Source organism: Mesoplodon mirus (assembly GCF_964341445.2).
Source record: "Mesoplodon mirus genome assembly, chromosome: 18".
In the NCBI taxonomy this organism is placed as follows: domain Eukaryota; kingdom Metazoa; phylum Chordata; class Mammalia; order Artiodactyla; family Ziphiidae; genus Mesoplodon; species Mesoplodon mirus.
In genome coordinates this window covers 17,644,911-17,669,229 of record NC_138994.1, presented here as the reverse complement: position 1 = coordinate 17,669,229, position 24,319 = coordinate 17,644,911, and the positions used below count along the sequence as shown (strand labels likewise).

Here is a 24,319-nt window from a genome sequence, read left to right as displayed (position 1 = left end):
GCATCCTGAGGGTCCTCCTCGACACGTCTTCCTTCCTGACCCTGCCTGCATGTCAGGCACCAGGTCCCTCCGTGCCATGCCCAGTGCTGTGCTGTCCCATCTCCCCTATACCACGGCAGACAGCCTTCTGCCCGCTTCCCTGTCCCCACTCTTGCCCCCTCCGGTTGGTCTGTTCTCCACCCAAAGCCACAGTACTTTTTCTAAAACACAAAGATGGTTCCACCCTGTTTAAAACCCTTCAATGAATACCCATTGCCCTGAAGATAAAGATTCAAACTTTAACAAGGTATACAGAGCCTCGTCGACCTGCCCCCTAATTCTAAACTCATTCCTGTTGGGTCTCCCTGCACCCTCCCCCAACATGTGCCTGTCATCACCCACATGTTTGTCAGGTGATTGCTTCAATGCCAGCTGCTCCCAGGCTGTACCCAACCTTAGACCCACCTCCGGCCCTTCACACAGGTGGGAATTCGTTAAGTGTGTGTTGAGAGGATTGAATTCCAAGCTTCAACAAGGCTTCTAATGGGACACGAATGCGTCCCTCCTCTGTGTGGGCACCACCCCAAGCAGCAGCTTGGGGATCTTCTACTTCACAGAAGCACCGTGTGCAGCACACTTTTCTAGAAGGAGCCAGCAGTGATGTGGCTGAGCGCCTGGGGCTTTGGTATCTGTCCAAGCAGAACTCAAATCCAGGTTCTGCTATTTGCTGCGTCACCTTTGGCAGATTATTTAACCTCTGAGTCTCAGTCCCTTCACCTGCGAAGTAGCGGTGATAATCACACCCTTCTCCCGCTTGCGGTCCAGCCAGGGGAGTATGGGGCTGGAGAGTCCCAGCCCTGGCCAGCTTTACAGCAAATAACAGCCCTACAGAGCAAACATTTCCAAGAAATAGGTTCAAACTGATGAGCCATGGCAAATTCTAAGAATCCAATCATTAACAATATTGCAATTTAGGGAATTCCCTGGCAATCCAGTGGTTAGGACTCTGCGCTTTCACTGCTGAGGGCCCGGGTTCAATCCCTGGTTGGGGAACTAAGATCCCACAATCCTCACGGCCAAAAAAAAAAATAATAATATAGCAATTTAGTGGGTCCAAGAGGCTGTATATAAATGAGCTCCCTCTGCAAGCGGCTCTAAAAGAGCAGAGATGCACCTGTGCCCGCTCACACCCCACTCGGCACTGCCCTCTCCTCCACCACCTTCCTGCTCCCCAGACGGTCCCCTCTGATGGGAGGTGAGAGAAGCCACTCTAGAGGTTAATTGTGATTTTATTAGTTGAGTCCTTGGGTCTGCAGGAGACAACTACCAATCCTCCCACCCCTCTCCTGGCACCCCTCTGGCCGGCCTTGGCCCTCTGCCCACACGTGGAGAAGGGCGGAGCCCCCCCACTGGGGACAGCAGCCGGGGTGCGGCCCCTCGTGGTCCTCGGCGCTCTGCATCCTCCCAGGCAGGGGCTCTCGCTCTGTCCTCTTCGTTCCCACTGGCCGGGGTTTTGTGGCAGGTGAACAGCACGGAGAACAGCCTTCTGTCCCTCCCCAGCCCCACTGCCGCCCGCAGCCTCCTCTTGGCCTCTGGGGGGCGCATTGGAAGAAGCCGAGGAGGCCAGCGTCTGTGCTAGCGAGTCCGCTGCCCCGGCAGCTGGGAACGAGGGGGGGGCTTTGTGCGCCAGCCAGGGAGCAGGAAGGGCTGGCTGAGTCCCAAGGGAAGGTCAGTCTGTGAGGTAAAAGCCGCGGGGCACGCGCCCTCCCTGCCCCTGCAGCACCTCCCACCCCCTCAGCCAGGAGGCTAGAAGGCTCTTGAAAATTTGCGGCCCGACTCTACGTCCCCATCAGGGGGGAGACCCGGCGCTCCCTCTGCTGGCCTCTCAGGCAGGGAGGGCAGCACACTCCTTGTGGCAAGGGAGTCGAGAAGACCCCCCGCCTCAGAAGAGGCCCAGGCGAAAAGATCCCCAGACCATCGATGGGCTGAGGGGCCGAGGGGCCCACAGAGCCCAGGCAGACGCTGGGCCCTGAGCCGGACGTCTGCGGGGCAGGAGCACCGACGCCGTCGCTGACGGTGTCGTGGGGCTGAGATGTCCTCAGGCTCGCGTCTCCCCAGAGGCTGCTGCCTCCTGGGGAGCCTGAGAGGCACGGGGGCGCCTGCCTGCCTCCGCGCGGGCCGGAGCGTCGGAAAGAACGCGCTGGCACCCTGTCCACAGGAAGAGCTGTAATCGGGCCCTGGGCGTTGCAGGGCTCTCCCCGGCGCCCCTGCTTGGCGCTGGCGGCCAGTGGGCAGTGGGACGGTTCTAGAGTCGGGCCTCTGCTGAGGGGGCAGTGGGGCCTTCAGGCTGAATGCGACGTCATGTTGTAGGAGGCTTTCTTCAGGGTCTCCAGGAAGAACTGTTCGTTCTCCAGGAAGTCACGGTCCTGAAAGGCAGAGCTGGGTGAGCAGCCACCCTCTGGTGCCCTCCTGCCCCCGCTTCTGTGCACAGGGACGCTGGGTTGCTGGACTGAGAGTGAGCTGGACCCTCGGTGCCAGCCGAGCAGCCCTTCCTCGGGGACCCTCTCGCTCACATCCTGGCTCAGCCTGGCTCTGGGAGTCAGTGGGGGTGGGGCAGGGAACAAGCACATGCCCTGGAATGAGACACCACTGCCGGTGGGGCCACTTGTTCGCACGTGACTTCATCCCTCTAAGCCTGTCTGTAAACTGGAGAAAATAACATTACCTGCCTTGTAGGGCTGTGGGAGGGTACAAGCTTATCAGGCTCGGCACAGAGCCTGGCATGTAGAAATGCTCCATCAGTGACAGGGCGAGCATCTCTGAGACGTGTCCTCTAAGCAGTCTGCGCTGCTGCTCTCCTGCAGGGGGTGGGTTCAGCCCTCCCCAGGGCCAGGCTGTGCTCCCTCCTGCCTCTGCCTGAGCTGCTTGTCCCCAATGTGAACACGAGGAGCCCTAAGTCCATGGGGAGTGGGTGGGCCTGGGCCGGGGCAGCATCTGCTCTGGGAAGCTCACCTGCTCAGCTGTGTGTTTCAGCAGCACCAGCTTGGCGTAGAGGTGCGAGGGGCCCAGGCTGGCTGGCAGCTGGCTGCACTGAGGAGCCGGGGGGACAGGAGCCATGATGGCTGTAAAGGCCGAGGAGGATGGAGTCAGGGACTGAAGCGCTCTAGAGCCCCTGAGCCACAACTACTGAGCCCGTGCGCCACAACTACCGAAGCCCGCGTGCCTAGAGCCCATGCTCCGCCATAAGAGAAGCCACCGCAATGAGAAGCCCACGCACCACGACGAAGAGTAGCCCCCGCTCGCCGCAACTAGAGAAAGCCCGCGCCCAGCAACGAAGACCCAACGCAGCCAGAAATAAATAAACAAACAAACAAAAAACCCAAGATGACTAAAACCCAGCTGCCCCCTAACCTGAGCACACAGGAGGCGTGGGCAGGATGTTGCTGGCCCTGCCCAGTGGGCAAGCCGACCCAATGTCCCACCCTCCTGGAGCCGCTTACCACTCAGGCCAGAGGCTGCTGGGCCCTGGGCCCTGGAGAGCAGCCCCACGGGCCCGGAGGGCAGGTCCTGTCGGATACGATCCAGCTGCAGCCGTTGCTCGGCCAGACTCAGATGCTCCTGTCCCCGTCCCCCCAGAGAGGACACAGCTGTGAGGGCAGAGGGCTGGGGGCAGGGGTGGGGGTAGGGATGCCCTGGGAGGTGGGGGGCGCGGGAGGCAGGAAGAGCCTTGCCTGGTGCACGTGCCGCTCCTGCTGCCGCAGCCGCTCCTGCTGCCGCTGCACCAGCTGCAGCCGGGCCTGCTGCTCCGCCTGCACCTGCCTGGCCTCGCGCAGGGCCCGCTCCCCCTCCTCATACTTCTGCGAGGCCACCTGCGGGGAGGCCGCCTGGGTCAGCTGGGCTGGCTGAGGTGGGTGCACTGCCCACGCCCAGGGGCTGTGCCGCTGGGCACCTGGCTCATGCTCTCCACCTCCTCAGCGCGCAGCCGGACGCGTTGGGCGGCGGCGCTGACCCTCTCCTTCTCCAGCCGCAGCTCCCGGCGCTCCTGTTCCAGAGCCTCCCTCTCGGCCGCCAGCTGGTCCTCTTTGGCCCGGAGCTCGCTTGCCCTGACCTTCAGCTCTGCCTGTTCCTGGAGACAGCAAAGCCTCTCTGCAGTCTCCTCCCCGGCGCTGAACTGGGCTCTGCTCAGGGTTCCGAGGACCCGCTGGCCGCCCTGCCTCATGGCTGTGGCTCGGCTCCGCCCTGACCCTGGGAGGAGGTGGTGGGAGACCTGGGGCCAAGCCCCGCTGCAGCCCCTCGCCCCTGTGCTCAGCTTCTCGGAATCCGATTTCTAGAATATCTAAGTCAAGGGAACGTGATGAGGAGTAAATGAGCAAATGTGTAGAAAGTACCTGCGATGATACGATAAAAGGAAGTAGTTATTACGATGACTGTTGTTTTAATTCCTATACTCCTGTTACCGCTGCGCTCTTTGCTAAACTGACGCGTCCTGACGGAGGAGCCGTGAGGCCCCGGGGTGGGGAGAGGGGCAGGGCTGCCTGGGCTTCCCGCTGTCCGGGGAGGCTCTGGGTCTTACCTTGGCCAGGCTGACGAGGGTGCCCTCCCGCTGGGTGTCCACCTGCAGCGCCCGCTCCACCGCACGCTCGGCTCGCTCCTTCCCCAGCTTCTGCTGTGCGCAGAACTCGGCCCACTCGGCCGCCAGGCGGCGCCGCTCCTCCCCACACTTGTGCATGACGGACTTCTGCTCCTCTAGCAGGGCGCTCTGGGGTGAGGGCGTGAGGGCACAGGTGAGCATCCCCGGGCGCAGGCGCTCTGGGGCGAGGGTGTGAGGGCACAGGTGAGCATCCCTGGGCGCAGCGGCAGGGACGGAGCTGAACGCGCTGTGGCCGGGCTCACCCTGGCCCTCTCCATCTCCTCCCGCTCCACGGCCATCTGCTGGGCCATGACCTTCCTCTGCTCCTCCAGAGCGCGCTGCGCAGACTCGGCCTTGGACTGCTCGGCGTTCACCCGCCAGCGTTCCTGCGGGCGGGGCAGGGTCAGGGCTGAGGGCTAGCGCCCCTGGATGCTCCGCCTGCCCCCAGTCAGGTCAGAACGTGCCCTGGGGAGCCGTGCAAGCCGCCCTCTTCTGGCTTCTCCCACAAACACATCCTTTCCTGAGCGGTGAAAACGGGAAGGAGCCTGAGCCTGCCGGGGCCCAGCCGCTGGGATTAACTGTGCTGAGGCTGATGGCTCGGGAACCGCTGCTGAGAGAGGCACCTTGTGGCTCCAAAGGGCCAAAGAACAGCAATATCCCTGCTCCCTGAATCGCCAACTACAGCACTGCCCACCTGTCTCTTGTCATCCAATAGGGAAAGAGCACCAGGGTGGGCATGACACCGTATGCCAGGGGACTCGGGGCACACACAAGCCTGGCCCGAGGCAGGCGCTGAATACAGCACCGAATGAAGGGCTGAATAAACATGGTTCACGATGTAAAAAATCTATGTCTACGTACTGATATGTCTACAGGATATATGTGATGTCATCAATGGCTATCTCTGGCTAGTGGGTAATTTTTATTTTCTTTATTGTTGCCTGTTATTTTAATGTTTTCAATGAGATGTATCACCTTATAACCTTGTACAGAAAAGGAAAAGGTATTATTATTATTTCTGAATTCATCAAATATTTATTGGATCAGTTCCATCAGGGATTGCTTTTTTGTTTGGCATAAGGTAGGGGTCAATTTGAGTTTTTTCATAAGTACAGCCAATTGTTTTATTTTTTAATTTTAATTTTTTTTTTTGCCGTGCTGCCCAGCTTGTGGGATCTTAGTTTTCTGACCAGGGATCGAACCTGGGCCCCCTGCAATGAAAGCACGGAGTCCTAACCCCTGGACCGCCAGGGAAGTCCCCACAAGTACAGCCAACCGTTTAAGCACACTTATTAAAACATGGAACACCTCACGAATTTGCATCATCCTTGTGCAGGGCCATGCTAATCTTCTCTGTGTTGTGCCAGTTTTAGTATATGTGCTGCTGAAGTGAGCACGAAAAGCCATGATTTTCTAAAGAATGAAGCTCGCTCTTATACCTGGAAGACACGTAGGGAGTTTAAATACGTTATCTGTTACAGCTCAGAAGGCAAGAGCACTTCTCCGAAAGTCCCAGGCATCCCTGATGAGCAGGTAGGAGCTGGATGGGGTAGGCCCGGGGCGCTTCTGGAGGTGGGGAGGTGGGAGCCCCTGCAGAGGCAGGAAAGGGCAGGAGAGACATTCCAGAGGAGAGTCCCGAGGCCCAGGAGGCGAGGTCCGAGTACAGCTGCCATCCCCTGGGTGCGCGGGGGAGACAGGCCCTGCGGCAGGAGGACGCGCCCCACCTGCTCCAGCAGCCGGCTCTGCTCGCTCAGGCGCGCCTCCATCTTCCCGATGACCTCCTGGAGCCGGCTCCGCTCCTCCTCCATGTCCCGCTGCTGCCAGCTCAGCCTCTCCTGCAGCGCTGGGGGCGGCCACAGGGCACTCACTGCCCGCCCACCTTCCCACCACGGGGGACAGGAGAGAGGGACGTGTGGCCTGTGGTACCTCGGAGCTGCTCGTCTCGCTGCCGGATCCCCAGCTCCCACTCCTGGGCAGTGCTGAGGTGCGAGGCCTCCACGCGGGAGGACAGCTCGTGCAGGCTGCTGGAGAACTTCTCCATCTGCTCGATGATGCCATTCAGGGACCTGCGGGGGGCTCAGGTCACGGCGGCCTGTGGAGCCCAGCATTGCCGCGCCAGGTGGGCAGGGCCTGGGTGGTGCGCCTACCGCGTATGGGAGGTGGCGCTGGTGACGGCGTCGATCTCCCGGTCCTTCAGCAGCTTCAGCCGCTGCAACTGCTCCTCGTGGTCCTTGCGCATCTCCAGGATGGAGGCCCTGGGGGACAGCGGGGAGGGCGGCTCTGCGTGGGAGGGGCCTGCCTCCGGGTGCTCCCTGCTCCGTGGGCCTCTCCTCCCCATCTCCGGGCACTGCCTCGCTTTCCCTGGCTCCTCTGCCTTATCTGTCTTGCTGCCTCAGTGCCACATCCACTTTCTGGGGGCAGATTCCTTGTTATTCAGCAAAGGACACTCGACAGGTGTGCCGACAACCCTTTCGTGTCTGGCCAACCTGAGCCGTGTGAAAAGGCCGGCTTGGCCCCCGGCGGCCAACTCCCTCGCGTGCTTTTTCTTAGTTTTGCTCTCATCTATAAGGTAACCAGATCAACACGCCAGGCACGACCTTTTCCAGGGCCAATCTAGTTACTAGACTCGAGAATTGGGGCCGGTGCGTGGGTTCACCAGTGCTGAGTTAGCCCTCGGGTTGCTTGCTGCTGCCAGGCCCTGCCCGAACAGCTAGTGACCTTGGGCCCTGCCGGTATGCCCTCCCCGCTCTGTAGGAGTGGTGGGTCCCCACCTGTGGGGCGATGGGGCAGTGAGCTCGGCCTAGGTCCTTTCCCAGAAGGGAAGGGGTCGAGCCTCAGTTCAGAGGCTGCTGAGCCCATGGCTTGGGGTCTCACAGCAACTGGCTTCCCCTGGCCACCCTTGAAGGCAGCCCCCCTGCCCCCGGGCCTCCCCCTCACCGCTGCAGCTCCCGGAGCCGCTCCATCTCCTGGTCCTTCTCCTGCACGGTGGCTGCCAAGTGCCGCTGGTGCTGGGCTGTGAGCTCGGCGCGGGCCTGCTCAGCCTCCTGGCAGCGTGACAGGTACTGGGCACACAGCTCCTCGTTCTCTCTCCGCAGCCGCTCTTCCCGTTGCTGGTACGATGTTTCTAGCACCTTGACACGGCTCCTGCCAACAGCACACCCAATCGTGGGGCTCAGGAGGTGCCGGCGGCCACCCGAAGGGCCTCTCAGAGCACGGGAGCTGGGGCCAGCCGTGAGCCACCGGAAGTCCGGGCCGGAGGAGCGGGGGTACCTGTGGGCGCTGTCGATGAGCTCCAGGTCTGCCTGGTGCCTCTGCTGCAAACTTGCCAGCAGCTGCTGGTGCTGTGTCCGCTCCAGCTCGAGTTTCCGCACCTGGGAGATGGCGGGAGGGACGGGGTGTGTGTGTTGGGTGGGGGCAGGGTCCCTCAGACCGCCTGGGGAAGCCGTCCGGCCCTCACGTGGCCCGCTCCCACTTCAGCCCTACCCCCGGAGCCGGCTGCCCCTCTGCCCCGCACCTGGGCCTCGAGTTCCGCCAGCCGGGCCTGACTCTGCAGGAGGTCAGCCTGGAGCTCGGCAGTGCCCCTCTGAAGCTGAGCCTGTGCCGCCAGGAGCTGCTGCTGGTATTCGGAGCCAGGCAGCAGGCTCCAGGCCAGGGACTCTGGGAGCAGGGACTGGAGGAGAAGGGAGGGATGTTCCCTGTTAGGTAGGGGACAGGGACTCAGCTGAGCTCACCTACCTCTGGCCCTCACTCATTGGACCTCCCAGGCCCTGTGTCTGATCTGTGGCTGTAGATGGGGACAAGGTCGTGACACCGAGAGGCCAAGGATGAGGCCCGGGAGAGTCAAATGGTCACTGTCCCTCCCCTCGCAGGTCTCGTTGGGGAAGATGAGTCTCCCTTCCGCCCTCAGAACAACATCCTCCCAGCAAGGGTTCCAGATCCCTGGATAAACAGCCGAGTCCCAGCAGAGCCTTAGCTACAACAAAAAGTTATGACCCTGGCCCTTTCTGTCAGGCCTGAAGTCCCAATGTAGACAGCTGTTCTGGTTCCTGCAGGCTGCCCACCACCCACCATCTCAAAGGCACTTCCGGGTTACCCGGGAGGTGCCCCCGTGGGGCTAGGCCTCCTCAGGCCCGGGGGTCACAGGCGCTGCTGCACCTGGGAAACAGAGGCAGTGCAGTGGGAGGATGGCAAGGATGGAGAAGGCTTTCTAGACAGAGCATCAGGACACCTGCAGCCCTGCTTTCTGATGAGAGCATTCCCAGCTGCCCCCACCTGGGTGCCACCTCACTTCCCTACTGGTGCTGGCAAATTCGCACCCAAACCTGCCTGGGAGTGGCACGGAAAGTGCTGGTGGGGAGCGCCGGGGGAGCTAGCTGAGAGCACGATGCATGCCTCCCAGCAGTTTGGCAGGTTTGGCAGGTGTTGCCTCTGAGCATATGAGAATTGTTCCATGGGCCCGAAACCTACACCTGTTGGTTCACCCTCCCTACCTGGACAGGCACAGAGAGCCCTGGGGGTTCCTGGGAGCTTGGGAAACCAACTGCAGGCTCTGAAAAATCAACAGCAGAGAAATGAGCAGGGGGTGCAGGGAGGCCCCGCGGGCTGGGTGTGTGCTCGGGAGAGCCCAGCTTCACTCGTCTGCCAGGGCCCCCCAAGGGAGCCCTCAGTGTCTCTCCTCTGCCCAGAGTTACACCCCTCGAACAAAGCAGAACACAAACCAGTGCCGGAGCAATCTCCAGGGGCTGCTCCCCTCTTTGGGTCACCTGCATGGAGGGCCAAGGCAGCGGGGTTCCAAGTCACGGGGGACCTGAGGACACAGGAATGGCGGTGGCAAGCTGAAGAGCCTTCTGTGTAGGACGCCGGGAGAAGGGGAGGGTTGGCCCAGCAGGAAAGGGAAATGTCAGGTTCAAGTCATCGACTGCAAAGGCCTGGAGGCTGGCAGTTTACTAAGAGTGAGGTCTCAGTTGGGAAAAGGGGACGGGGACCCAGCTTCGGGCCCCTTACTCCGTGGGCCTGCTACGTGGTCTGGGATAGCACACGCCATGCTGACCACGTGGAGCCCAGCACAGCCGTCCGCCGCTCTAGGGAAGGGGGCCCGGGCCGCCCCGCCACACCTCCCCTACCCGCAGCCCCGCCATGAATGTACCCTGAGGCGGCAGGCTGGGCAGGCGGCCTCTGTGCTGCCGTGCCTGGGGTCCCCCCGGCGGCTGCTGGCTCGAGCCCTTGGGTGCCGGCAGCAGGCTGGCTGAGGAAGTAAATGTTAAAGCAAAAGAGGCAGAAGGTCCGGGTTAGACTGGACCAAGACGGGCTGGGACAAAGCCCACGAGTGAAGCTGTGTGGCCGCCCCTCTTCCCGCCTCCCCTCAGCCTTCCTCCTGTTCCTACCCTCCCGTCTTGGTAATTCTCCTGCGAAGTCTGAGCGCCTGGCCTTCTGTACCCCGTCCTGGCCTCAGTGCTCACTGGGACCACCTGAAGATGTCCCAGGAGCGACCATGGGCCTGTTACGGGCAGCACGGCCGTGCGCCAGTCCACGCAGCTCGCTCAGCTTCGGCGGAGGGCCTGCCCACCCTCCCGCCGGCTCCAGCACCCTTTGGGCTCCTCGCTTCTGCTGTCGCTCCCCCTTGCTTCTCAGCTCTCGGGGTCACCTCGGTTTCAGGTCCAGGTCCAAACCGCCCTCCTCATTCACCAGAACCCCAGGGCTGGGTGACACCCCTGGCCTGTCACACAAGCGCCCCCCTCGTCTCCCCTTCGCTCCAGCTGCAGAGCATCCTGCTGCTTCCTTTGGACAGTCCCGGCCTCGCCAGCCCCCTCAGGGCTGCCCACTGTCCCCCCCACATTCTGCGGCCTCGCCTAGGAGCCGCCTCACAGCCACGGTCTTCTCGAACACTCCCCAAGAGCACGAGTGGGTCCCATCCCGCGCAAGCATTGCCTGCTTTAGCTTGGTCGGCAGGGCAGTTGGACACCGGGTGTCCCGCCAGCCCGAGGGCGCTGTGGACAGAGCCCCTGCTCAGAGGCACCAGGATGGCTGTGTGTTTGCCATAAGGGTGACCTTGGTCTCCTGCCCAATCAGGTCAGCACCTGTCCCCACAGCAGTCAGGGAGTGAGCGTCAGCAGCCCCCCAGCGCCCTCGTGTTTTCATCTGAGCAAAGGCAGGGAGCTAGACACCCTCCCCAGCACCTAAAGAAGGGGAGAAGCACGGCTAAGAGGCGGTGCTTTGCTCTGAGGCACACTGTCGGCACTCCCGACTGAGGCACCGAGGCAGCAAGGTCCTCCTTCCACTACAGACAGCAGCCCTGGGACTTCGTTGGTGGCACAGTGGCTAAGGCTCCGCGCTCCCAATGCAGGGGGACTGGGTTTGATTCCTGGTCAGAGAACTAGATCCGACTTGCCGCAACTAAGAGTTCGCGTGCTGCAACTAAAAAAGATCCCGGGGCTTCCCTGGTGGCGCAGTGGTTGGGAGTCCGCCTGCCGATGCAGGGGACACGGGTTCGTGCCCCTATCCCGGAAGATCCCACATGCCGCGCAGCGGCTGGGCCCGCGAGCCATGGCCGCGGGGCCTGTGTGTCCGGAGCCTGTGCTCCGCAACGGGAGGGGCCGCGGCAGTGAGAGGCCCGCGTACAGCAAAAAAAAAAAAAAAAAAAAAAAAAAAGATCCCGCGTGCTTCAACGAAGATCCCGCACGGCAACAAAGATCCGTGTGCTGCAGCTAATACCCAGCACAGCCAAATAAATAAATATTAAAAAAAAGAAAAGAAAAGGGACAGCAGCCCAAGCCCCTACCTGTCGGAAGGCAGCGCCCCTACCGAGTGCTGGCCCTTACAGGCTGCGTCGTGCTCCTCTCTGGCCAGACCTTGGGACTTCTTCCGAGACAGGGCATGGCTCAGCCAGTCCTCCTCCTTCTTCTCAGACGCTCCTGGCTGGGAAGGCTGGCTGCCTTTGGCAGGAGAACCGGTACCCTCGGTTGGTGGCTTTGCCCCCAAGGAGGGCAGCCCAGCCGGGGCGGAGTGGTGGCTGGGAGCAGAATGCTGGCTGGCGGGAGGGGGTCCCCTCCGAGCCTCCCTGGTCGGGGAGGAAGGGAGCAGGTCCAAGCCTTCGTCCTTGAGGCCCAGCCAGTCAGCGCCTCCCCTCCTGGGCTGGGTAGGGCTGGATGCTGCTGGGGTGCTCTGTCTGGAGCCTGGTTCTCCCTTGGGGTCTGTGCCGCCTTCAAAGAACCTACTTCAAGACAGAGAAGTGGGGGGTCTAAGGCAGGGCAAGCAGCCTGTCCCAAGAGCCCCCTGACGGGCCTTTCCCTCCACTGCTGGGGGTGACTATGGGGCCCGTGCTAAGAAGTCGTGATGCCCGGGGCCCTGCACAGCCAGAGCCGCGGCAAGCTGAGTGATGTCTGTAGAACACCACGAACACCCGTGAAAGACATCTTGGATTCCGCCCATTTTCCCAGCCGGCAACCTGCCTCCAAGGCCAAGCTCCTTGCAGGCCCCACTTACCTGACGGACTGCCGGCGGGACTGCCGGCCCTCGGAGGAGCCCACGGTGGGCTGATAGGCCCCAAAGGTGAAGTCCTCGTCCCCACCGGTGTCTTCTTTGTCTGTGAATGAAGGAACCTGTGATCTAGAGCAGGTGGACTCAAACTCTTCTTCTGTAGCTGCAGAATTCTTTAAGAAAAGCTGAACCGGGCTTCCCTGGTGGCACAGTGGTTGAGAATCCGCCTGCCGATGCAGGGGACGCGGGTTCGTGCCCCGGTCCGGGAACATCCCACATGCCGCGGAGCGGCTGGGCCCGTGAGCCATGGCCGCTGAGCCTGTGCGTCCAGAGCCTGTGCTCCGCAACGGGAGAGGCCACAACAGTGAGAGGCCCGCGTATAGCCAAAAAAAAGAAAAGCTGAACTGGCAGCTTGATGGGTAAGACGAGTGGTAGGGAAGCTGCTGTGGAGAAAGCAGGGTGAGGGGCTGGGCGTCTGCCAACACCTCAGGCTCCAGCCTACAAAACATCACCCAGGAGCTGTTAAAAGTGTACCAGCAGGCCCCTGACCCAGACCCCCTGCAGGTGAGGCCTGGTGAGCTGTGTGTGTCACGAAGGTGATGCTCAACAGATGGCCCGTGGGCCGATGCTCTGAACGGAGGAACACTGGTCCAGGGCAGTGTTTTTCAAACTGTGAGCTGCTGCCCATTAGCAGGTGGAACTACTCATTTAATGAGTTGCAACCAATGTATTTATTAGTCAAAGAGCACATAAATAAGTATTCAATGTGGTGATTATTATTTCCTGACATTTTTGGTCTCAGTTATAAACGTGAATAATTAAATGTGTGTCATGATGTAAAGCTTATTTCTTATTACGGCTCGTAGTAAAATCCTGTTCTGGGGGTCTACTCCCCACCGCCCCTGCCCCACAAGCTTCCTCACCCTGTGGCCGCTGATACTTCTTGTCCAGCTTGAATTCCCTGTGCTCCCTGATGCCTGGACGGGCCAGGAGTTTGGCGGCAGTGCCCCGACCCAGCAGCTCATCCAGCTTGAAGCGGGCAGGGAGGGGCCCTTCCCTGCAGGATGGGACATAGGGCAGGTACATGTGAACACGAGGGGCTCCTGGGGGGCCCACCCTGTACCCTCCCTCTCGCTTTTCCCTGGCCAGGGAGGGACTCTCCGCTCACAGGGACCCTTACTGGTCTCCCGTGTGCCTCCTCTCTGGTTTGGGGCTGTCTCCAAACCCCAGGGTGGCCATGATGTCGTCCCCATCGTCAAAGAGCAACTCCTGTTTCTTGCGGACCGGAGTGCTCTCAGGAGTTAGAGCGACAGAGGGCGCTAAGGGACAGAACACAAGGCACAATGCCCACAGCCTCTGGCCTGCAACGGTGATGTTTGAATGGGTCGAGGGGGGCGTTTCCCTGCAACCCTGGCCTTTGGGTGGAAGAGTGGGCATGGCAGTGTCTGGGCTGCCCACAGCACCCAGCTTCCCCGGCCCCACTCCCACAGCCCCACCCCCAGGCTCACGCATCCCCCCCTCCCAGTTCCCAGAGACTGATAACCTCTTGGTCCAGGATCTGAGACCTGTGGTCCCTGCCTGGTGGGGTGTCTGGCTCTGCACTGGAAAGTTCAGTTAGCCAACTGCACCTGCCCCGGGATGGGTAACACGCCCACCCCACCTTGATCTCTGGCCGGGGCTGGGCTCTTTACGGAAGCTGTTTTACTCTCCGTCCCCGGCAGCTTCTTGGCGATTCCTTCCTCATCGTCAGAGAGAAGTCCTGCCAACGGGTCTTCCAAGTCTCACGGCCAGAAGGGGAAGCAAAGGGAAGACTGCACACTTCGTTCAGGAAAACAAGCACTGTGCTGTGCTAGGGGAGTTAACGCTCTACTGGAGATTTCTAGCCGCTCTGATGCCTATACAAGCCGCTCGGCATCTGGGGGCCTGGGTTAGCGGGGCTCGGACACAGACCGGGCTGGGCCAGGGGAGAGGAAGCAGGGAGAGTGGCCCGGGCTTCAGGGCCTGCACTGAGGCAGGAGAAGAGAAGTAAAACATCCACGCATTCATGAAGGAAAAGGAACTTTTCCCCACACTTTAGAAAGTCTTCAGTTTGACACCTGGCTTCAAAGTCCTTGCAAATAAGTGCCCCAGACATGCCAGCCAGTAGAACATAATGAGCCCCTCCCTGAACTCAAGAGGAACAAACCCAGCGGCACGAGCTCTCTGCTCATCTGACATACGCAGTGGCCTGGCCTCGAGCAAGCAAGTAAGCGTCGCCCAGCCTACTGCACTCTCAAAACTGAAGCACCCCAGTTTTGTGACCCCACACCCCAGGTGTGACTGCAGGGCCTGTGGTACCTTCGAAGGAGAACTTCCTGTACTGATGCCCAAGGCTGGTGGGAGAGGGAGATAGCTTCTTGGTGGGAAGGGCATCTCCTGCAGGGAGCAAAGAGAAGGCAAGGTCACAGGTCTGGATCTCTCCTGGCCTATATTCTGCCAGACCAAGACTGGGACCACTGGGCTGGCGTGCACTTCTACCTGGAGGCTGAGGGCTTGTGGCCGTGGACACAGCCATGGGATGGGTCTACACCTCTCCGGTTCTCAAACAGGCTTCTGGCCAGGAAATGTGGTCTGGAAGCTACCTCTGGCCCCCTATTCACAAGTTGCTCCAACAGGGACATAGGTTTGGGAGATGCACAGGCTACCATAAAATTCTCCAGTTTAACTCAAATGGCTTCTCCAGGAGTTGCCATGTTGGACTTAGAGGGACTGGAAGAGCCGTAGGAAGGAGGAAAGCTCAACCTGTCTCCCTCCCCCACTATAAATACTCTAACGCACACGCACACAATGAGCTCCTGGCCTCTCCATCCCAGGCAGAGAAAACCCACAGTGCTGAGAGCTACCCTCTAAGCATCTCCCACATCCCCAAAATGTCCCTTGATTCGAGGACCTATCTCTCACTCACGTTTCACACTGGCTGTTAACACACCAGCAGGTTTAAGAGGACTAGGCTGCTCTTCTTTCCCAGAATCCTTTGCAGACCTTTTGCTTGAGGCTAGATTAGACTTCTTCAGACCCAAGAGATCAGCATCCATTTCATCCAGATCCTGGAAAAGCAGGAAGGAGGGAGGAATCCCCACAGGTGCTCAGCCAGTGGGTGCTAAACACCCTCAGGCTCTGAGTAGCCTGGTGAGGATGTTGCCTCCAACTTCCATATGGAACAAATGGGGACTTGGGGTGGGGGACTGACCCCAACAGGGTCACAGAACAAGGATAGAGGCAGGGCCAAAGCCCAAAGACTCAACATAGTCGATCTCAGATAAGCTGAAAGGTCTCAGGTTGGTACTCCTATCAGCCCCACCGGCAGCTCCTGCCTTGATGCTAGAATGAGAGGGTGCCTAAAACCTGCTTTCAGCAGCTTCTCACAAAGGCTTAGCAAATGTCAAAACTATTTGCAGTAGAAACGAAACAGCAGGATCCTGGGGTTTAAGACTCCCCAAGAGACTACCACTGGGCAGTGAGAAGGGACCTGGGGCAAGAAGATAACCCTCTGTCCAAAGTCAAGAAAAATTTGATCTCAGGAATTCCCTGGTGGTCCAGTGGTTAGGACTCCGCGCTTCCACTGCAGGGGTCCCAGGTTCAATCGCTCCCTGGTCAGAGAACCAAGATAACACAAGCCGAGCAAAAAAAAAAAAAAAAAAAAAAAAAGGCATGAAGAAGCCTGCAAAATACAAAGCCTTAAAAAAAATTTTTTTTTGATCTGGATTCCTTAGCCTGCCTGGGTCAGGGGAAGCAAACTGACAACGGAGGCAGAGGTATGATAAGAATGCTATTCTGGGTCAATGAATGGTCTACGGTAAGGGCATTAAAAACCACCATAAGCAAGCTGGGAGAGGAAGACGGTCAGGGACTCCCTGGTCGCCACAAGCCCTTGGTACAGACTGGGAGCATGACAATTTTGATAAGTGCGGTTGGCGTTCCAAGGGTGGCTGGCAGAAACGTGAGGAAACAAAAGAATGAGAAAACTATTCAGAAAAAAGGTAAGTTGGCAAAGATAATGGAACCAAAGGTAAGCAGAGTGGGTGGAGGGTTCAGCTCGTGCTTCTGGAATGAGAGACTCAGAGCCACCACTATGGACTAGTCAGAGGACTTGAGGGTCACGCCCAGGGGGCCCAGCTGCCTGGTCTTGGGGAGGAGCAATTTCAAATTGAGGTTAAAGAAGCTGATTCTGGAGCCAAGAAGGAAACAGACCCCAACCCTTCAGGGCCCCACAGGGCTGAAAGCAAGTGCTCAGCCCTGGCCTGTGGCAGCATGGGTTAACCAGAAGGGACGTGAAGCGGAGGTCAGGCGGGAGGATGCTGCTGGACAGAAGGGGAGGGAGAAAACAGGACCACTCAACGTTTTAGACCCCAGCCAGGCCACCCGAGCCCCATGAGATGGTGCTTATGTTCAGAATTTATGTCTTAAAATTCCATTGCAAAGATCAGCTTGGGGCTTGATCTCATGAGAGGACAGCTGTACTAAAGGGGACTTGGCAGGGGATGTGAAAAGAAATCTGGAGAAAGATTAAGAACAAGATTTAGGGGGGAATTCCCTGGCGGCCCAGTGGTTAGGATTCTGGGCTTTCACTGCCATGGCCCGGGTTCAATCCCTGGTGAGGGCAGCGTGGCCAAAAAAATAAAGAACAAGATTTAGGGGAAACAGTCTCCCCTTTCCTCAGGGGGGAGACAGCCCCATTTCACCAGAGGCCTGTGACGTGACTGTGTCTCTGGGTGGGTGAATTTCCGTAACTGATTTATACCCAGAGGGGCAGGGAGGGCAAGAGCTCATGGATGAATGCCATTCTTGCAGGAGGTAGGGCTCAGAAACACAAATTGTGAAAGAAGAAATGAGAGGGAGAATGAAGGCTTGGCACAAAATAGTATCCCAGCCCGTGTCCCTGGCTCCCTGAATTGTGCAAGCTGTTTCCTTACCTTCATGGCCTGGAGCAGAGGCTGCGGGTCTGCCTCGGAGATGTCTGAAACCTACAAGATGGGAGGTAACGGGGCGTGTTAGTCAAGGCCCAACAAAGCTCAGGGCCCTTGTGGCCTTGCTTCTGTTAGGGCAGGAGCAGAGGTGGGTCAGGAGGCATAAATTGGAGGGTCCTGCCCTCACTTGGGGCTCAGGTATTGTATGAAGTCAAGCCTGCCCAGTGTGGACACCCAGAAAGCGCTGCCACCTTCTGGTCCTCCCAGCAGTAAGTGCACAGCCATCATAGGACTCAAATTAGGCTACTTTCCATCCACGTGATTGGACAGCGTGGAGTTTATTATGGGAAGCACAGTCAGAAGTGGCAACATCGAGCCTAAAGCAGTTGCTCGGAGCTCTACTTTCTAGCTCATCTCACTGGTAGAAAGGAAAAGGATGCTGCTTTGGGTCCACTCAGCAGCCATTCATTCATTCATTCATTTATGGCCGTGTTGGGTCTTCACTGCTGTGCGCAGGCTTTCTCTAGTTGCGGCGAGCGGGGGCTACTCTTCGTTGCAGTACGCGGTCTTCTCATTGCGGTGGCTTCTCTTGTTGCAGAGCATGGGCTCTAGGCACGCGGGCTTCAGTAGCTGTGGCCCATGGGCTCAGTGGTTGTGGCTCGCAGGCTGTAGAGCACAGGCTCAGTAGTTGTGGCGCACGGGCTTAGTTGCTCTGCGGCATGTGGGATCTTCCTGGACCAGGGCTCGAACTCGTGTCCCCTGCATTGGCAGGTGGATTCTTAACCAGTGAGCGACCAGGGAAGCCCCAGAAGCCCTTTTAAGAACAAAGTGGCTTGGCAGGGACTTCTAAACCTCTGTGGGCAGCCCCTAGGCACGACACTCATTTCACTGTCTCTGGGGATAAGTAGGGTCGGTGAGGAGCAGGGAATGGGCCAGGCTCACCTCAGCATCAGCTCCTGCCAGGCCTGCCCTGGTGCTGAAGGCATCATCTTCCAAGAGGGACCTGCAAAGGGGCAGAGTCAGCACCCACCCACGAATGGTCCCCAGGGCACTGGATGATTCTAAGGAAGGAGAAGTGCCTTAAAGAGTCCAAGTGAACCTGGATAGACTCTTCTCTGGAAGAACAGAGTTGCTGAAAGGAATTTCACAGGTCACCTAATGCAGTGATTTTGTAAACTTTTTTAAAGCAGTAGAGCCCCTTTAAAAACAACAGGTAAGAGAGAAAAACAGAACTGCTTGGGCTAAAATGAAGGTGGAGGGCAGAGAGCTCACAAAGTGTCTCCCTATCTCGCAATTCTCAGGAGAAGCTCAGGAGGACAAACACAATCCGGGAGGCACCTATCTAGGCCTATCCTCTTATTCTGAGGGTAAGAAAATTGAGGCTCAGAGAGGTTCAGGAATTGCCCAAGGTCACACAGTAAATAACCCATGTAGGACTAGAAGCCAGAACCTCCCACCTCCAGTTCAGTTCTCTTCGCACTCCTCCAGGCTCCTTCACTGCCCAGGAGCTGACAGGAGGACCAGGAGGTGGTGACACTACAAGCAGGGACCACAGTGAGTGGAAAGTGACGGGTGGGTGGGGGAGGGGCAGGAGCATTGGGCCTGAAAGGGGCTTGGATGCCCAGGCCAGACCCCTGTGCTCACTTTGTTCTAGCCCTTGAGGGAGGGAGCGCCTGAGCTGCACCTGTGGCGTCTCTGGCACGTGAAGCTAGTTTAACAGGCTTCTCAGGCGGTGTCGCTGGCAAAAAAGAAAACAAAAGATGTGATTCGGTCACAGAGAACTGGAGTCAAGGGGAAAGGGATGGCAAGTTCCCCACCAAGCTGTCTCCCACACCTTCCTACTGAAAGAGGGGCCTTTTTGGAGGAAGGAAACTGGCCCTGTAGGCAGGTCCCTTAAAAACCTGAATGGGGGCGGGAACGGTACATTTCCAAGCAGGAAGTCAACCCAACTGGTGCCAAATGAAGAGGCCATGGAAATGCAGGAACAACAAGGCACTGCCATTGTCCATGGGCTTGTGCTTTGTGGGTTCTTGTGGGCCAGGTGGGGGGAACCTCGGCCTTGTTGTCCCTGGTGAGCTTTGCATGACCCCGAAGCCCTGCTTCTCAGTGCAGCAGACACAGACACAGAGGGTAAGGGACTAATGTCCAGAATATAGGAGGAACTCGCACAACTCAACAATAAAAAGATAAATAACCCAATTTAAAAACTGGGCAGGGCTTCCCTGGTAGCGCAGTGGTTAAGAATCTGCCTGCCAATGCAGGGGACATGGGTTCGAGCCCTGGTCCAGGAAGATCCCACATGCTGTGGAGCAACTAAGCCCGCGTGCCACAACTACTGAAGCCTGCGCGCCTAGAGCCCATGCTCCACAAGAAAGAGAAGCCACCACAATGAGAAGCCCGCGCACTGCAATGAAGAGTAGCCCCCGCTCACCGCAACCAGAGAAAAGCCTGCGCGCAGCAACGAAGACCCAACGCAGCCAAAAATAAATAAAATAAATTTATAAAAATTAAAAAAAAAGAAAACTGGGCAAAGATCTGAACAGACCTTTCTCCAAAGATATAAATGGCCAGGAAACACATGAAAACATGTTCAGCATCAGTCATTAGGGAAATGCCCATGGAAATCACGAGATGCAACTTTTCACCCACTAAGATGGCTATAATCAAAATAAAAATAACAAGTATTGGCAAGGATGTGGAGAAACTGGAATCCTCTTACACTGCTGGTGGGAATGTAAAATGATACAGTTGCTGTGGAAAATAGTTTGGCAGGTCCTCAAAAAGTTAATCATAGAGTTACCATATACCCCAGTAATTCAACTCCTAAATTTACACCCCAAAGAACTGAACACATATGCTCACACAAAAACTTGTACATGGAGGTTCATAACAGCATTATTCATAATAGCCTAGCCAAAATGCGGAAGCCACCCAAATGTCTATCAACTGATGAATGACCAAACAGAACAAGGTATATCATACAATGGAATATTATTGTCCAGCCGTGGAAAGGAATGAAGAAAGGAATGCTACAATGTGGACAGACCTTGAAAACATGATGGAAAGTGAAAGAAGCCAAATGCAAAAGTCTCATACTGTATGATTCCATTTTATGTAAAATGTCCAGACTAGGCAAATCCATAAAGAAAGTTAAATAAGTGGTTGCCTAGGGGTGGGGGAGGGGAGAATGAGGAGTGACACTAATGGTATGGAGTTTCTTCGTGGGGTGATGAAAAAGTTCTGGAATTCGACTGTGGTGATGGTTGCACAACTCTGTGAATATACTAAATGTCACTGAATTGTATACTTTAAAAGAGTGAACTTTGGACTTCCCTGGTGGCGCAGTGGTTAAGAATCCGCCTGCCAATGCAGGGGACGAGGGTTCGAGCCCTGCTCCGGGAAGATCCCACATGCCGCGGAGCAACAAAGCCTGTGCACCACAACGACTGAGCCTGAGCTCTAGAGCCCGTGAGCCACAACTACTGAGCCCATGTGCCACAACTACTGAAGCCCGTACACCTAGAGCCCGTGCTCCGTTAGCAAAGACAAGCTACCGCAATGAGAAGCATGTGCACTGCAACGAAGAGTAGTCCCCGCTTGCCTCAACTAGAGAAAGCCCACGCACAGCAACGAAGACCCAACGCAGCCAAAAATAAATAAATTTTAAAAAAAGTGAACTTTATGTGGATTTTATCTCAATTAAAAAAAAAAGAGCAAGCCTAAATCAGGGGATTCCAGCAAAGGGGCACTTACTCTCATCTCCCAGGAGGTCACCAAGGACATCATCGATGGAACCTGGAACAGAAAAGGGGCCACTGTGACTTCAGGAGGAAAGAATGGTCCTTAGGGCCTCACGTCTTGAGACCTCATCCGGGACCTCAGAGGTTGGGACTTAGGCTTGGCTCCCTCTTCACTGGCCATGAGATGTTTTCTAACTCCTGGCAACAAGTCACAATGCTTTGTTGAAAGACCCCCGGGTGGAAATTGAAAATAACTTGCTCAAAGGATGATGGTGAAGATTTTTCAGTAGAACCTACATTCTACCTGACACACTGGCCAACAAGCCCTAGGCTATTATGCCTATAATAGCCTATTCTCTAGGCTATTATGAATTGTAGGTTCTTCCAGACTCTGAACAAAGCCCAGATGCTTCTTTGGGAAAAGTGTTCAGGATTTCTAGGCACATATACAAGCTTCTTTCATACCAACAGTCTCCTTGTCCCCTTCCAGCTGAGCGCCCGCCCCTGCCAAGCTGGTTTGAGTACTGAATTAGTTCTCAGATCAAGCTTAAGTGCCTTTACCACCCTTAACCCCAACGGTATGCTTCTAGATACAAATACTTCAACAAGAAGGATTTTTTTCCCCAAATCCCATCTGTTGTTTATTTCTGAATTACTCCAAGGGCCAATGAGGCAGCATAAGGAATTCCCTAGGAAAACCAAAGCTGCCTATGGGATTATGGGGAAATCAGCAAGACTCACACTGAGAACATTCAGACAGACATGTCTGTGTTATGTGTGGACCCAAAGTGGGGGAATTATTTTTGGCCTAAGGGTGGTGTTCCACCTCCACTCACCTTTCAATCCCTTCTTGGTTTTTGGTGCCTAAAATGGGAAAAACAAATCACATTAACAAGATGAGACAGTGAACGTGTACTAAAACCAACAATGCAGAATGAACTGTTTTGCCTCTTGCCAAGTCACCAGAGGAGAAGGAGCACCAATGGCATTTATAGACAGAGGCCCTTTATGGTTTTGAGTTTCTGAGAACAGACTCATTCAGAGCATGAAAAGGGCTCCCACTAACTAGCAGGGGACACCACTGTGGGTGCCATCCGGTGGGCAGAAGTCTCTCCTTTTCCCTCAGATTTCCAGACACCACACGCAAACCCTCCCAGCCAGCCAGGATGTAAAGTTTTCCTCTATTCCATGTCCCCGACTCTTCAGGATCAGTGACAGACATGTAAGGATGCTTTCAGATGAACATTCAGAGGCTCAAAAGAGATGCTTGCTTACTGTTTAATAAGAAGTTTTTTTTTTTTTTTCTTCCGGCCGTGCCACATGATATGCAGGATCTTAGTTCCCTGGACCAGGGATCAAACCCGCGCCCCCTGCATTGGAAGCGTGGAGTCTTAACCACTGGATCGCCAGGGAAGTCTCATTAATAAGTTTGATATTGGGCTTCCCTGGTGGCGCAGTGGTTGAGAGTCCGCCTGCCGATGTAGGGGACACGGGTTCGTGCCCCAGTCCGGGAAGATCCCACATGCCGCGGAGCAGCTGGGCCCATGAGCCATGGCCGCTGAGCCTGCGCGTCTGGAGCCTGTGCTCCGCAGTGGGAGAGGCCGCAACAGTGAGAGGCCCGCGTACCGCAGAAGAGAAGGAAAAGGAAAAAATAAAATAAGTTTGATATCAATGCTCCTAACCATCACTCTTCTTTGGGGCCACCCAGCCCCCAAAGTACTTCATGCAGTCAAGATCTTGGAGGGGGGAGTCGGGGTGAGGGTGGCTCCCATTTCCACACACCTACTCTGCATTCTGCCTACCATCTCAAGGCTCTGGGGGCCGCCTGCAGCTCCTTCAAAGCGCTGTCCAGCTCATTTGAATTCTGCCCATCAGGCTCATCCTCCCTAATGAAGAAAATTGAAGTGGTTGCTTAAAAATGATTTGGCTTTAACAGTGGTTGAGCCCAAGGTTGATCAAGCCTTCTCTCACTTTACCCATTCAAGAGGTCAAAACATTTCCATCAATTAAAAATTCCTTGTAGGGCTTCCCTGGTGGTGCAGGAGTTAAGAATCCACCTGCCAATGCAGGGGACACGGGTTCGAGCCCTGGTCTGGGAAGATCCCACATGCCGTGGGGCAACTAAGCTTGTGAGCCACAACTACCGAGCCTGCACTCTAGAGCCTCCGAGCCACAACTACTGAGCCCACGCACCACAACTACTGAAGCCCATGCACCTAGAGCCCGTGCTCCACAACAAGAAAAGCCACCGCAATGAGAAGCCCGCGCACCGCAACGAAGAGTAGGACCCGCTCGCCGCAACTAGAGAAAGCCCACATGCAGCAACGAAGACCCAACGCAGCCAAAAATTTTAAAAATTCCTTTTTTTTTTTTTTAGGGTGAGCAATTCAGATGAGAAGCGAAGTGTTCTGGGTAACTTTTCTTTCTTTTCTTTTCTTCTTTTCAATATTTATTTATTTACCTGGTTGCACCAGGTCTTAGTTGCAGCATGCGGGAACTCTTAGTTGCGGTATGTGGGATCTAGTTCCCTGACCAGGGATCGAACCCAGGCCTCCTGCATCGGAAGTGCGGAGCCTTAGCCTCTGGACCACCAGGGAAGTCCCCTGGGTAACTTTTCGAGGCCTGGAGATTATTCGAAAAAAGTGCACTGGTCCTCATCCCTTACTCTGAAAGAGAATGTGGAAAATGGCAGGTACCCATCTCAGAAAAGAGGTGGGTGCCTAGCACTAAGGCCAATACACCTTCCCAGGTAACACCCATGACTACTTTCCTGGCAGCGTTCAGGGCAAAGAGCGGCTGCGAATGCTGGTTACTCCTTGATAGTATTTTCACTGTGGTGGAAAAATTTCCCTTCACACTAACTGTAAATCCGACTCCCTCCATTAATAGAGAACTGTTTTCCCCAGAATTATCATTCTCTCCCACCTCCTCCTCAACGTTGCCAAAACTGACCTTTGGCACATCTTGGAAGAAAGGAGTGGGAGGTGGGCCTCTCTAGTTCTCTGGTGTCGGCCTGTCCTGTTATTAGAATGCAAAGTTTATGTGAGGTTACTGTATAGGGGCCACTCTGAATGGTTGTGTTTCTCTTTCTCTGTAATGCAATGTTCACGGCCTACAAGTCTCAACACGTTTTGTCTCGTATCACATCCAGGGGCGTCTGCCATCTCCTAGCGATCCTCTCCCAGTCTCCCAGACCGTGGGAATTTCTAAGGGAGTATTGCAAAGGCCTCAGGGCCACAAAGACCATCGCGTAATTGCATCTGCTCAGCCAACTTCGTGCCAGGCGTTTTAAGATCCCGAGGCCGCCCCTTAGTTAGGGCCCTCCCGGAATCACCCCCTCGGTCCCGAGACTCCGCGCCCCTCCATGCGCCACCCCCTCCGCGCGCCCAGCCCGTCTCGATCCCGAGCGCAACCTACGATCCTTCCAGCCCCTGAAATCCCCCCCGTTACGCGCCATTCCCCTTGGAGGTGCAGCCGCTTGAACGTGTCCCAGACATAGCCGCTGCTCCAGGCTCCACTCGAGCCCAGCTCAATCAGGCCTCCCGCTT

At 56.7% G+C, this 24,319-nt stretch overlaps 1 protein-coding gene across 1 annotated transcript; it reads right to left on the bottom strand.

Annotated features, from left to right (window-relative positions):
* Positions 1–1,250: 1,250 nt before the first annotated feature.
* Positions 1,251–24,319, bottom strand: FBF1 (Fas binding factor 1). Its single transcript, XM_082604506.1, is given in 30 exon segments — positions 1,251–2,405; positions 2,992–3,101; positions 3,480–3,597; positions 3,711–3,848; positions 3,929–4,105; positions 4,553–4,738; positions 4,873–4,995; positions 6,334–6,452; positions 6,536–6,675; positions 6,757–6,864; positions 7,547–7,753; positions 7,880–7,980; positions 8,124–8,279; positions 9,100–9,158; positions 9,328–9,416; positions 9,756–9,854; positions 11,388–11,822; positions 12,092–12,191; positions 13,009–13,142; positions 13,266–13,404; positions 13,746–13,865; positions 14,423–14,500; positions 15,030–15,171; positions 17,038–17,088; positions 17,974–18,034; positions 18,676–18,769; positions 20,785–20,826; positions 21,608–21,635; positions 24,189–24,206; positions 24,208–24,319. Coding segments are annotated over 30 exon segments (3,477 nt in total). The 5' UTR covers positions 24,229–24,319; the 3' UTR covers positions 1,251–2,321.